Below are 15,402 nucleotides of genomic sequence, written 5' to 3'. Positions count from 1 at the left end.
TGTCCGACGTGTAGATGCTGTAAAGCAGTGGTCCCAGCAGACTCCCTTGCGGAACACCTGCTGGGATCGGAAATTGTCCCGAAAGGGAACTATTCAACGACACCCTGAACGACCTTTGCTGGAGATAGTTACGGGTGATTTTCACAAGGTATGGTGGAAAGTTGGAGTTACAAAGCTTGTATATAAGTCCGTCGTGCCAGACATTGTCAAACGCCTTTTCGACGTCTAACAAGGCCATGGCTGTGGACTTGGATACAGCTTTGTTACTCCGGATGTTATTCATCACCCGCACTAGCTGATGATTGGTGGAATGCCCCTTACGGAACCCGAACTGTTCCGGAAGAAGAATGTCATGTTCCTCCACAAACTTGTTTAGTCGGCTGAGGATCAATTTTTCGAACAGCTTGCTCAGCGCTGAGAGCAGGCTAATCGGTATGTAGCTTGACGGTAGTGAAGGGTCTTTCCCAGGTTTGCGGATCGGGATGATTTTTGCCACCTTCCAGATGCTTGGAAAGTAGTGCAGCTCCAAGCATCTGTTGAAGGTGGCAGCTAGCAGCGAGTGCACCCTCGGGCTGAGATTTTTCAACGCTAGGTTGAATATTCCGTCAAACCCGGGAGCCTTCATGTTCTTACTGTATTTCAGCGCTGAGCAAATTTGTTCCTCTGTAATCCGTTCTTCTGGAGGGACGGCACAAGGGGAGGCATCTAACGTCAGGACGCACTGCGCAACCTGGTTCTCGAGTGGACTTGGGATTTTAGAGCCAAGCAAATGCGACTGGGCAATGTGCTCCCCAATCGCATTGGCCTTCTCTTCGTTGGTGATAAGCCGTTCGTCATTGACTCTAAGTGGTGGAATGGGCTTGGGGTGAGACTTCAGCACCTTGGCAACCTTCCAGAATGGTCTGGAACGGTCGTCCAGGTTCTGAACGAGCCGCCCGAAACTCTCGTTCCGGATTGAGACCATTCTGGAAGCGATCTGCCGATTCAGATCGACCATTTCGTATTTACGCTGCAGATCCCCAGTCCGCTGAAACTGGCGTCTACGAACATTTCTGAGCCGAATCAAGAGTTTGGTGTGGGAATCAATTGCTTGAAACTTACCCCTCACAGGAACTCGTCGAACGCACTCTTCGTCAGCCACGGATATGGCTTGATGGAGACCCTCCAGAGCCCGGTCGATGTCCTCCACTGTGTCGAGTGGTGGGTTGTCGTCGATGTGGCGGTCGACCACGCGTCGAAACTGGACCCAGTTGACTCGATGGTAGTCCTTCCGCTGGCACGGTGCAGGGGCCACGTTGTAGCCCAGCTCGGTCAGCACCGGTTGGTGGTCCGAACTCAGGTCGTTGACGGCAACCGGCTTGGCTAATCTGGTGTTTGCCAAGAACAGGTCCAGCGTCGATGGGTTGCCCGTCGGTGATGTGAAGGTTGGTTCGTCCGGAAACCAGACGGAATAGAGACCATGCTGGGAATGGTCGAATAGCAGGCGGCCGTTCTGGTTCTGCTGGTAGTTCCGCCAGGCCTCGTGCCGGGCGTTCAGGTCCCCTCCGATTACGAAGCGGGCATTGGTGCGGGTTATGATGGCAAGGTCGTTCTTGAACTGCTGTGCTGTACCATTGCTAACGGTACATTGCCGGGGACAGTAGGCGGCGATGAACCGGATGTTTCCGGTCGATGTTTCCACCTCTACGCCGACGGCCTCGATGATGGAAGTGCGGTAGTGGGGTAGGGTGCAGTACTTGATGCCTTTCTTGATGATGACCGCGACACCGCCCCCCCTGGAGCTGGTGCGATCAAGCCGGACAATGCTGTGGTCGGGCAGCCAGAAGCTGTCACCGGTCTTGAGGTGGGTCTCGGTGAGGAGGCCCACGTCGATGTCGTGCTTGCGGAGGAAGTCTGCAAGCTCAATGTTTTTCGCCCCTACGGAGCGAGCGTTCCAGTTGGCGATCTTTATGGGTTCACGGTCCATAATTAGCGACGAAGGAGATGATAGCTTGGAGCTGTTGTGTTCTTGTTGCGCAGGTGCGCTTGATGATGATGGCCTGGGCCAACAGTGTGACGATCTCATCCGTTGACAGCGGAGAATCGTCTGTAGCTTCACCGGTTGTACCGGCCAATCCCGGAGCAGGGGGATCCGTCGATGGGCCGGAGGCTTGACTGGGTACTGCAGCGGCAGCCGACTGGGCAGCAGCCAACTGTTGGTTGAGCGGGAGCGGCGCCAACACTGGAATTGGCCGTGGTTGGACCGGTGATAACGGAGGAAAGTTCTGCGCGTTGTTTTCCGGGACCTTCTTGCGACCGGGCTGGTTGTTGGACGAGGCCTTCTTCCGGATCTCGGCGTATTCGGCCCGCTTCGGACAGGCCTTACTCGTGGCCTTGTGGGCAGCACCGCAGTTGGCGCATGTGGGAGCGGCTTCCTCGATGCTGTCGCAGTCGTCGATCTTGTGGTTTTTGCCGCATTTGATGCAGCGGCTGGCCATGCGGCAGTTCCTGGTGCCGTGCCCGAACAATAGGCAGTTCGAGCACTGAGTGACGCCACGGTGGGTTGGCTTATACCGCTCCCACTTCACTACGATGTGGAACAGTGTGCGTGTCGTATGGAGATCCTTCACGGTTGTGGAGTTCTTCTGCAGATGGACCAAGTAGAGCTGGTCACGATACTTGATGGCCTTGCTGCGGGTCATCTTGTGGATTTCGACCGGCTTGAGGCCGTTCGCCTTAATCTCGTCCATTAAGGTGGTGGTGTCCATGTCGTGGAGCCCGCGCAGCACCACTTTCAGCGGCTTGGTGGTCTCGACGTCGTGTTAGAAGTACTCCAGCTTCATCCTGTCCAAGAGGGCCTGGACTGCGTTGTAGTGATTTTCGGCCGAGACCATCAGTTTGTAGCCTTCCGTGCACCGTTGAATGGTGCAGCGAAGGCCCTGCTTAATGTAGAAATCCAGCTGCTCCCATAGCCCGGGAGGGAAGCCCTTCACATAGAAGGGTGGCAACTTAACTTTTTTAGGCACCGTCTCAGGGTCCGACTGCGGCTGGGCTCCGTTCTGCAGGGCGGAGAACGGATTGTTGCTCAGCAGCTTTTTTGCTGCTGATGCGGTGGCGCTGATGTCTTCAGGTCTGGGTCGTTTAGTTCCGGGAGGCCCCGGCTGCGGGTCCGCAACGCCTGTCGGGACGGGCAATGGGGTTTTCTTCTGCTTCTTCTGAGCTGGCTCGGTGGTCGCGCCGTCTCCTGGGAGAGTCTGTTTTCCCGGTAAGCCGGCACTCGCGTTACCGCGCGATTTCTTACCCATGGCTGGGTCAGTGAGAGCGTCACTATACAACGCGGAGCTAATTCGACTTGCGAACGAACGAACGAAACTAGAGAGAATTCAAATCGACTGAACTGCTCAACAGTCTGGCAGCGAATGATGGGTCGGTGTATTTCCCTCATCTAGGGGATAATTATACCTGCGTCGAGTATATTATTAATACAGGGAGGGTACAATACATACAGTGGGAAGCAAAATACTGAAAAGGGGAGGAGTTTCGCTTCTTATGCCACGGGCACAAAACGAGACACCACCGTCGAATATTCTCTACCGAAGCGAACAGCTAAACTATGGCACCGAAAACCAGTGGAAAGGCCGCCAAGAAGTCCGGAAAGGCGCAGAAAGTCATCGTCAAGGGAGAAAAGAAGAAGAGGAGACAGCGCAGGAAAGAAAGCTATACCATCTACATCTACAAGGTGTTGAAGCAGGTCCACCCGGACACCGGAGTCTCGTCGAAGGCCATGAGCATCATGAACAGCTTCGTCAATGACATCTTCCAACGTATTGCTGCTGAGTCGTCCCGTCTGGCTCAATACAACAAACGCCCGACGATCACCTCCCGCGAAATCCAAACTGCTGTCCGTCTGCTGCTGCCGGGTGAGTTGGCCAAGCACGCTGTCTCTGAAGGAACCAAGGCTGTCACCAAGTACACTAGCTCCAAGTAAATTCGTACCATCCAAATAATCAATCGGCCCTTTTCAGGGCCACAAATCGATTTCCAACGTGAAAGAGGTTTTGGTGATTTATTGAACTTTTAAATGTTCGAAAGCAGCGTTAGCAAAGTTCGCGATAAGAAATCAGTTGATTTGCCTTATGAAAATAATGTTGACAAAAAGAATAAGAGGTTGCATCCATGACACGACCGTACGGTTTTGACGTAGGACTTCTGTGATTTCTATATGGGGGTACACATTGTGAAAACCGAATATGGAACATGAATTAATTGTGACACGCTTGGCATGGATGGCGAACAGACCGACCAGATAGGCCTCGCTGAATTCCTGTAAGGCCATTAACGACCGAGCTCTGGAAGCGCAGATCGGTCTTGAAGTCCTGGGCAATTCCACGGACCAGACGCTTGAAAGGCAACTTGCAGTCAGCAGCTCGGTCGATTTCTGGTAACGATGGATCTCACGCAGAGTGACAGTTCCTGGCCCGTAGCGATGAGACTTCTTCACTCCTCCATCTGTTTGAGAGGAGCCTTTCCTCCGGTGGACTTACGAGCGGTCTGCTTGGTGCGGCCATTATACGATGTGGATACGTTGAACGCAATCTGTTGAATAAAAATTTTGATTACCCAGCGAAATCATGGGCATTGGCTCCAAGCAATATTTCATCAGATTCAAGACAAATCTGTACGATATTAAATAGAACAGAAAATGAAAATATAAAAATGAGGTAAGGAAAATAATTAAAATATGGTTCAGATTAATACCTAGCTGAATAAAGATACACATTACCATTTATTATATAAGACCACGTAGTCTTACGTCACCATCGCGTACAACCCCATAGGGCTGTCCCTTGTAGTTTTTTTTTTGTAAATAATAAAATATTTTTTTACAGTGTATGTTTTTCCTTGAAAGGCACAATACTTGTCCGCAACTTCGCTGAAGACACCATCTCGATCAAACAAATCGTTCGCGAGATAAATGTTTTTCTGTTGATGTGTATCATTTTTGCATAAGCCCTTTTCAAGTGTTATTTTTTTTTTTTTTTTCCTTGGATTTGTTTTTCGTCGATCTTGTTTTCCGTGCTGAGCACCAATGCTACCGACGCCAGGAAGGCAGCTCCCACACCTGAACCCTACCTATCGACCCATCAACTCATGAACCGGGGACCAACGGCTTTACTTCCCATCCGAAGGAAGGCGTGATCAGAGATGTTATGCCTCAGAACATCCCAGCGGCGCCGACTGGGATTGAACCCAGACCTGCTGGGGTGAGAGGTAATCACGCTTACTACTACACCACCGGCGCCGCTTTTTTTCAAGTGTTAGTCGTGTACAAAACTAGGGAACCAAATATGTAAAATGGCATGTTGCACAATTAAAAAAGAACAATTGTGCAAAGTTGCAACATAATCGTAGAAGGTCGATCAGATTTTTTTTTTTAAATCTTCATTTGAAATGGAACTGCTGACCTGGGTTGCTTCTGATGAACCTCACGACCTGGAGCTGAAGGTTGGCGGCGTTTACTTTGAGGCTTCCGATTCGTCGTCAAGGTTTTGTTGTACGTTTTGAGCACGCGCCATACGGTATTTCTAGGAAGGTTGTTGTCAACAAATAGACGTCAAAAACTTCCCAAAATGTCCATTAGGAGCGCTGTAATAGGCAAAAGAGTTTGTTCCATTACTAAGTGGGCCATGGCTTAGATTGATTATTCCCAGATAAACATTATTTTTTCTCTTAAACTTTGTTTCATTTAGAGCAGAAGTACCGCTTCCGTTTTACAAGTTACAATAATAACCGTATTTTAACAAAAATGTTAATCATTGCCTATAACTAACAATTATGTAAAGTTTCATAAAGTTTTCCTAATTCGTCATTTAGCGTGGAGCTGCTCTATATTAAAATGAAGAGGCTAAAAAGCAAGTTGTAACTTAGGGCAATGTATTTTTTTTTTATTTTTTACTTTTTTTGAAGAATTTAGACGGGATCGGCTAAACAATTTGGAATTTAAAAGATGGTCTGAAATAATTAACTCCTCCCAATTTGGTCCAAATCGGACCACGTCATTTTCACTTTTATAATCTTTCTCGGTCACTTTTGGTGGAATGACCTATATGCATCCGGATAGTAAAAGACCAATTGTCAGTTCCTTAAATTGCCACTCTTTCATTTCTTTGTTTTGCCCCCTGTGCTTCAAAACCTTGCCACGCCTTTGCTAACCCCAATATTCCCGCAATGTTAGCATAGCTTTAAAATATAAATGTGTGCATTAAAGTTAATGGGATTTGATTTTCACATCTGATAAAACGTCCATTGGAGCCAACAGAGGATGCCGACCAGGTGCTAATTGCTACTAAACGACATTTTACACCCTGTTAGTATGTCTGATACAGGTGCCGCAATGGTTTCAAATGTGATTCCAAAATAGACAAGTGCTAATATTTGAACACTCCAGTAAGTTATTCTTAGCATCGAAAGTATGGAATTTTCTATCTCTCGGTCGATCATGGAGGAACAAAGTAGTTGTTACGCTAGGAAGTTAACAAACAACTTGAGAGCTTAAGCTTGAATCGGACAACGAAATCTCATACAATTATTAGTTGAGACCATGCGCAAACAGATCTGATTACTTTTGTTTACATCTTACATCATTTCCTCCCGTGGCTCTTATCGTCGCCGTCGTCGTTGTCGTAAGGCAACTGACTCAAGTGACTTTACAACGTCGAACGATATCGTCGCAGAGAGTCGCGTGCTGATATGTTCGAGATTTTCCCACCGTGATAAACACCAACCTTCAATCAATCTCAGATTGTCATCTATAAGGCGGAAATGAAAGCTTGTGTGGTCCCGGGTAAGAAGTTACTTTGTTTTGACCAGTGCTGATTTTTGTGATGGAAGATGTCAATTATTCTTTCATAATAATTCATGCAGTTGATGATGTAGGTACATGTTCACTTTGACGGCTCGGTGGATTTAATTTACTTAATTAATTTTTGTTTGTTAGGCATTTAGCTGAAAACAAATGATGATCATTTCAATTTAGTGACAGTGACGAAAGCTGTTTTGCCAATATCGTCGAGAACGGTCGAGATTTTCCAGCACTGATTTTGGCTACTGCAACAACTCCAAATCTGCTAGATTGTTCCATGTACATTTATGATAAAATGCATACAAACAATACAAAATGCTTCGCTTTATAACAGAGCTGAACATTTGATTATTATTATTATTATTATTATTATTATTATTATTATAAGATTACCATCCGAGGATCCGACTCAAAAAAAAAATCCATTAAATTTTACATTCGGGAATCTACTCACTATCATCAACGAGCGTGCCAAGCGCAAAATGATCTTTGTTCCAAGGTAGCAAATTCCCTCTAATTGTTATCAACAGCTTTGAATGTCGGTTCAGCAACTACTGCCTATTTAGTAGTAGTTCATCGCAAAACAACACGGAACTGGTATAATTGAAATTCATTTGCACTCAGATAGATCGATCGGTCGTTTGGAGCGCAGTTATTGATTTGCATGACGTAAAACCATTTCCATAGCATTGCATCGCATATCATCAGGTCGGGTTCTTACGAACTCACCCAAGCAAGTCAATGTTGTGAGAGCAAATCTCAACCGGTCCATCGGTCGACCGGCCGGTTGATGTTGCCGCCTTACCTCGCCCCTCTCAGTGTATGAGTTGTGTTTACCCTGTAGGCACTCAGGCTGTCAGCAGTAGCACCACTTGAGCACTTACTATCAATTACACTTTTCTATTATTCACACACCCATCCCTATTCCGTCTGATGGACGACGATCGCAGTCTGTCTGTCCCTGTTGGAAGAACAGATGCTGACGAAACTACCCGGCTCAGTGCACAGCGTCTTCGGTGTAGGTTATATTTTATTATTGTCATCCTACTGCTAGTGCGATAACAGCTTCGGTAAATCACTTTTAGTTCGCACCAAGATGCGAAGCAGATGATAGAATTCATAGTGACAAGGGAAAGTTCGTCGCGGTTCGAGTATAACCAAATGTTGCTCGCGAAATGCCACATGTCAGACTCCCGCACTCGGTCACGTTTCCCAAATTCAATTGAGTCACTTCAGCCAACAGAATGATACTTAAAAGAGCATCGCATACATAGTAAGCGATGTAGTCATGGTTATCAAATGATTCAACACTTAATATTGGGTACTATACTGATTTGAGTGGGACAGGGACAATTGGCACTCATCAAGATGAGTGCTATGTATTTTTTTTTCAATGAAATTATGAATCTAATTTATGGAAGAAAATCCCATCCAGTTTAGGCCAACAGCAACTTCAAAACTGTTATCAATTTTGGAACGTTCTCACCAGTGTGAAAGCAGCTGGCAGGCGAACATCAACATTTGGTTTTAATTCCAACATCATGCTCCAGTGATGCTGTTCTCGCTACATGCCACTCGACATCGTTACAAAGTTGCAACTTTTCAAAAACAAGCAAATCCTCCCAGCAGCCGGAGAAAACTAGCAGCATTTGTATCCTTCCGGCCGTTTGCGAGAGGATAGCTCATGTAGTACACGTTTGCTGTTTCTTCATTCAATCATCTGCTTCCTCCCATCCCATTCGGCGTCCGGCTTTGGGAGTTTAGAGCGGGTTGCAGTTCCGCAAGATGACATCATTTATTCAGAGTGTGGGTGCCGGGTTTAAAGTCTGTGCAACTGAATGGGTGGAACTTGACTCACTTTCACAATCCTGCCAAGCTCCGAACGGTGTCCTTTGACATTGTGACTGCTAACCTGAAGGCAAGGAAAGTGGTCCATTGTGTTGTCGACTAATGCAATCTACATTGTTGAGCTTAACGCGTGCAACACCGGGGATCTAAGATGGCAGCAAGAAAATGAGCTCTCTTAAAACGCGTTCGTATGGATTAATGTACATGGTCCTTATTAAGATGGCAGCATCGTTTCATAGCTCGTTGACATGAACCGTGCAGTGGCATGGCAACTTGTAATAAAATAGATGACAGCAATGTAGGAAAAGTACATGGCTTGTAGTAAAGTAGTAGTAAAAACAAGGATGATTATCACATTGCATAGGTATATGTAGTAGGGAATGAAATTCAAGATCACCATTTCACCATTCAATGTTTCATTAGCTCCATCGATAGTAACGATAGTAAAATGATGAAATAGCAAGCTTTGATACATTTTGACATTCATACTTATTTATTGATAGTACCCGATATTTGTTCTCTCCAAAATTGAGAGACCCTCCCATATGCATCAACTTCATGACATTATTGGGGGGCAATATATGTTAGTCATGGCGAACAAAGGCGAAAAGTGCACCAGACATCACAAATCATTATATTGCTGAATTATGACAGGCAAGTGGCTTCCAACTAAGGCTTGATCTGGGCGTCTTAGTGGAATACCTGAAAAATGAAAGAGAGAAGGGTTAGTAATTTCCATTTAATTCCAAGCGTCCTGTATGTCCGATCGCGATTTGAGTAAAAAGTATGAAGACTTACAGGCATACCGTGCCAGTACGCATTCAAATCGATCACTCAAGCTAAATACCCTAGCTAGAACCCGTGCTCGAAAGCTGTATGACAACCTGCTGACCAAGTCCAGTGGGTGTATACTTATGGACGATGAAACCGATGTAAAGGCCGACTTCGGACAGTTGTCGCGAGTTGTCACTAAGCACAACAATGATACAATGACAACGGAGTCCAGTTTGTTCCGAAAACCCTCAATCTGCCCAATTGTCCCCAGTTTAGGCCCATTGAAAACTAAAGGGTGTCACACATCAAATTGCATCACGGAAGAAACGCTGTAGAAAATTACCCATTGGGTATTTTCTCTTGAAAATTTGGGTAGAAGTAGTTTAAAGTGTATTGTTTACACTGTATTTTTTATCGCTGTCAGTTGCTCGAAAGTTAGAAAAAATGGCGTCACCCGAAAAGCAACGTCGCGAATTGATTTTGCGCAAGCACCTGGAAAATCCTCAACTCTTTCATCGGGACATCGGAAAACAACTCGGTATCGTGCAGTCAACGGTGAGTCGTTAAACGTTGCTACGAAACTCTGAGCATAAAACGGAAGGATAAATGCGGTCAAAATTGATGTTCTATTAGTGATCAGGATCACAAGCATGTCGTGTAAGCGTTTAAGCGCAATCCCAATGCTTCGGCAATTATGAAGAGGAAACTGAAAGTAAAAGGTACAGTCATCACAACGGCAGCTCAGATGAAAAATTGGTGGGATAAAATCGCCAAAACATGGGCACGACATGATGGGTCGTATTTGAAAAAGTTCGAAAATGCCTTCGAAATCACGACGTATAATGCGTTTCGTATGTTTTTCTTAAAATATAAGGAATAGGGGAAATGTGGGTAATGTCAGCCTACATGTCCCTAATTTGGGCCCATACATAAATTCAGCAATCGACTAAATTTTCAATAGCGACCAAAAATATCCATTAGTACCGTCCCAATGACGCGTTAATCTAGATAAAATTGATAAATAGCAGACTTTTAGCGATGGGCCCAATCTTAGATCCATAGGCCAACATTAGAGCCATTTCCCCTAGTATGCACTTGAGAGAAAACCGTTTTCAAATCCGTTCATTCAAGTGCCGAGAGTGCCAGTCATTGATCTAACATTGATTGCTTGTGAATAATGGCATGTTTGGCAACCCTGTATTTTGAAAGTGTAATTGTTTTGTTTTGAAAGAACTGTACAACAAGCAGAGGAACTCGAACCAAGGTGACGATCTAGCTAATTCCGGACAGGCTCGACCGGAGGATCCCTCCGAGAAGACGATCGAGTTCCTTTGAACGGAGCAGATGCTCAGCTAAGACAACATCGAAACACATCAGAATTCTACTGCCGCTGTGACAAGCTGCTGCTAATGTGGAAATCAGTGGAAGTCATCATCAACGATGTCTATATGTAGAGAATCGCAACAACACGAATGCGCGGTTTTAGGTGGCCAAGGTAACACCTGGATGTTAAGAAACGGAATAAAGCGGCTACATTGCTTAATCGGCGGATTTTAAGACGGTGACATTGAAGAATTCGACGCAAGCTTGCGCTGCTAAAGGATGGCTTCTTCAGTGGTATCAGATGGATACATTCAATGGATGGCCTCGTGATTTTTTCAGTTACCGTGGGGACGTAATTTTTTATCAAATTGTCACATTATTCATGAACGGCCCTTATATTTGAAGTGACGTTTCACATTCATCTAGTGATGACCTGAGACGGGACTTGACAAACGGGTAGCGATTTCGAGGCAAAGTTTAGTGGCAAACAGTGAAGTTATAATTTTGCTTTAAATCTTGTTTTAAAAATCAATATATGGATTCGAAAAAAAAAGTTGAATGGTTGTGTACAAGATACGACCGCATTGTTGACGTAGGACTAAGAAATTTGTGTTCGATTTTCTAGTTTGTTGTTTCGGATATTGTTTTGGAATAAAGTGAATTTCGTAACTCATGAGTAACCTACGGTAGGGGAAAAAATTCCCTCTCTGAGGGTAGTGTTAGAATGCGTGGGCTAGCTACAAATTACGCCAAATTTTCGATCAAATGTATTGTTTACAAAACCTGATACGTCCTTCGAAAAAGTAATCGAGAATTCTTCCTTATATGGCCCCTGTACATAAAGCTGGGTTTAGACTAGGTAAGTTAAATGATCAACTCAGCTGAATTCAATCGGCTTGAAATGTTGAGCCTGGTTCAACTTTTATTCAATTCAAGTGAGTTGATCAAGTCAGTTGAATGGCATGGTTTATGCTGGGTTTAGACTAGGTAAGTTAAATGATCAACTCAGCTGAATTCAATCGGCTTGAAAAGTTGAGCCTGGTTCAACTTTTATTCAATTCAAGTGAGTTGATCAAGTCAGTTGAATGGCATGGTTTACTCGTTCAATTCGCGTTCAAGTCAGTTGAATTCAACTGACTTGATCAATTGACTTGCCCTGTCTAAACCCAACTTAAGGCGCCTAGCCTCATAGCTTCGTCCAGCTCGACTGTCTGACTGAACAAGTGGATGCGATTAGACAGACGTGATGTAGATTTCCGTTAAAGCCGGCGCACAATGCATACGTTTTCGGGTTTTTTGACAGATAATGCATGGGCTAACTGTCAAAAAACCTGAAAACGTATCCATTGTGCGCCGGCCTTTACTCTTCCTCTCCCGGGGGAGGCCCTCCCTGTTAAATGTTATGACCAAGCTCCGACTTGCTCCACTGTAGCGGTGGATGCGATTTGACAGAAGCATTTTGAAAACTACAACCCTTTCCGCTGCTTTTTCTTTCCCACCGACCAGCTCGACTATATGGCCGCAACTTTTTTGACTTAAAATGATCTTTATTTCTTGTATTTGTGTGGTTTACATGTATGACTTATCAAGTGGACACAGTAACGATTTCGATGCTCCCGACGTTCAGATCACGGTGCCTAGGCTCACCCATGGACAGCGCCTATTCTTATCCTCGTCCGAGCTACTCCAGCAATCGGACGTGGAGTTTTGTCGGAAAGAAACTTGCATACGTCTGCAGCTCATTGCAGCGGCAGGCATATGAAGAACACGTTTTCGTAACCGGCAGCCTGCACACGATCAATTCGCCACGTCCGATTGCTGTTGTTGCTAGGGACAGGCACCGGCGCCAAGCCAACAATGACGACGACGACACAACAGTGATAGTGGTGAAGCTATTTAGCAGACCCTTTTGTAGAAGAAAATTTCGGCTGCTCTACCTCTTCCACCGCAACGTAGAATTATTGTTCGGTTTCGGCTTGTGTCGTTAGGGATCAACTTTCAGATGGCTGGTTAAGGGGTAAGCCCCTTGCGGTCGAAGAAAATGTATGGGAAATTTGAATAATTTCCATATTTCTTCATTGTTAACTATTTACATATTTAACAATTATAATGTGTGACATACCACACAAATTTTATAATACTCGTAAAACGATCGACACACAAATCATTAAAATCCATTGATTATTGGCCAAGTTATTAGCATTTAGAGTCTGACCAATTTTCGTTGCATTTCCCTGTATTGGCACCCTTCCCGAAAAACGTAGTCCTACGTCAAAATATCGTTGTGCTCAGAGAATGACAAAGTTGACCTGCATATAATAGAACACGAGGGTAACATCAAGTTGAAAATTAGAACAAAGTAATTCTAAGATCAAACGCGAATTAAAAATATTTGACAACCCTGTTCAAAGATTATCATTTTAGATTTAGATTCCTTATTTAAATTTCTTATGAAAACAACTCCTAATGTCATCTGAAAAAAAAAAGAAAATGATTCTTTGGCACATGAATTTGGACTTTTTAAAGCTGGTCTAAAATGAGTATCTCCTACAAATTTGATGAAAATCGGAAGTGGTCAATTGCAACTGCATCGGACACTTAGCGCCGATTGTGCCGTATTTTTTGTATTTTTACCGCCCAGAATTTTTTCATAAATCTGAGATCCGAAAATTTTTCAATACCGTATTCGATGTGTATCACGCGATTTTCTGATTACTCGGCAGCAATTATTGTGTGGTCTTCCTCATAGTTCTTCAACAGCAGATCTTTCGGTCGATGCGTCTTCGACTTTGAAAAGCACTCGCTTCGTGATTAGTGTGTGAGTGATGTCTCCGTTTTGCGTCTATTGCTGCAATCGGAGCGCGCTGCCCCCCGTTGGCGATACTGCCATACAGTGATGGCATGATCATTAGCAAATTGATATTTTTCCGCTCTCATACGCTATCAATATCACGCGTGATATTGGAGCAAAACATAGGGGAAACAGTCCTATTATTGCGGTACGTAAGAAGCGTTAGGAGCCTATTGTTGTGTATGGAGGTCTCTATATGCAACAATAGGCTCTTAATGCTTCTAACGAACCGCAAAAATAGGACTGTTTCCCCTTAATTGGACCCTACACGTTTGCTTTTATTGACAATAATCGTATTGTCAATACATTCTATATTGACGTCAATACATCGGTATTGACAATAATTCTGTATTCACATCATCAATATAATTGTCAATAATTCCCCTTCGCGTCAATATATTGATACCTGTGGGGTTCACTTTATGCTTGATATTGATTTTACAAGCTCCTTTGATATTGCGAGACTATTCACAACGTGTAAAGTTGAAGCTGAGAGTTGAATTGACGCAAAAATGATTCCATTGCACCTCATTTTTTTTAGAAAGAGAAGGTTTAACAGTGCTATCTCTTTTTTATCTTTACAGATGACAGACACGATGTGACTGCTACCAGTCGTTATGGAAGTTTCGGTTGCGTTCGGGTGTAAAATAAAAATCATGAAACTCAATCTCACCACAGTTTGGAGAGCTTTGCAGCTGGTGAGTTTTGTTCGCTTGATATTTCATCACAGCTTGCAATATCAACCGCAGTTGTGTGCTTGTTGATTTTTGTCGTCGAATCGGATCTTGGCCTTTGGTGAGATTTGATTTTTTGATATTTTTCCAACACTGCTGCCATACAATGAAACTACTGGAAGTGGATCCCGTTCTGATGGAGGAGGCTTATTGGATAACGGAAGATTTTTTTTTGTGTTGTACCTTTTGACTATAGCTTTACGATGTTTTGTATAGTGAACAAGAATCAAAATCAAAGAAGTTAGTCACTGTTAGCAAATATACTACCACAGACAAACAGACATAACACTCATAAGTTGTTCATCGAACAAGCATTTAACGGCCAATTTTATAGTTTCTCAGTTGGTAGTACTGCCACCTGTGGCGCGCATAGTAAATTTCCTTGCGTTTGACGTTTGAACACTACCGCCATCTGTTCAGCGTACTACCCACCACAGTGTACTCAACAGATGGCGGTAATGCTTTAGCGACGATGTTTTACAATGAGAAATATTCAATGTGTTATGTCTGTTTGTCTATGATACTAATTAACAATACTGGCCACCCTGGATATATCTAAGGCATACAACCGTGCTTGGATGCCGGGGGTGTTAGAACAGCCCAAGGAATCGGGACTTAAGGGCCATATTCTGAAATTTATACAAAACTTTCTGTCACACTGTACCTTCCAAGTTACCCTTGGAAATTGCCACATCAAGACCTTCACCGAGCATTACGAAGAAAGCTTATACAAGCCACCGCCTACGTATCAACCTGGGCTTCGTCAGTCGGATTTCAGCTCTCCGCAAGCCAAAGCGGGTATAAACACGTATGCTCAACCAATCACAAGGTCCTGAGCACCAAGATTCTCATCAATGGGAAGCCGGTCCCATTCCATAAAACCATTCGAATCCTCGGAGTCTGCTTCGACCGTCATCTCACTTTCGGCCCGCACTTCAACGAGGTTAAAAACAGTTTTAAACAGCAAATCAACCTGCTGAAAACTCTGGCTGGGCGCCACCCAAATGCCAACCGGAAGACCCATCTGAACG

General features: G+C 44.5%; 2 protein-coding genes across 7 annotated transcripts in view; one reads left to right on the top strand and one right to left on the bottom strand.

Annotated features, from left to right (window-relative positions):
- LOC135714648 (diuretic hormone receptor-like) overlaps positions 1 to 15,402 on the bottom strand; it is a 185,262-nt gene that overhangs the window by 168,042 nt on the left and 1,818 nt on the right. The window lies entirely within an intron of this gene.
- LOC135714651 (histone H2B-like) lies at positions 3,593 to 3,967 on the top strand. The gene has a single exon (XM_065238032.1). The coding sequence runs from the start codon at positions 3,593 to 3,595 to the stop codon at positions 3,965 to 3,967; it is 375 nt and encodes a 124-aa protein (XP_065094104.1).

This window comes from Ochlerotatus camptorhynchus, unplaced genomic scaffold, assembly GCF_037179485.1.
Source record: "Ochlerotatus camptorhynchus isolate MF236.1 unplaced genomic scaffold, CSIRO-AGI_Acam_v1.1 ptg000686l, whole genome shotgun sequence".
Taxonomy (NCBI): domain Eukaryota; kingdom Metazoa; phylum Arthropoda; class Insecta; order Diptera; family Culicidae; genus Ochlerotatus; species Ochlerotatus camptorhynchus.
The sequence above is the reverse complement of the archived record's forward strand: the minus strand, read 5'-3'. Positions and strand labels throughout refer to the sequence as shown.

Excerpts from the sequence above, each read along its gene's own strand:
- LOC135714651 (XM_065238032.1), top strand. The coding sequence starts at position 3,593 with ATGGCACCGAAAACCAGTGGAAAGGCCGCCAAGAAGTCCGGAAAGGCG.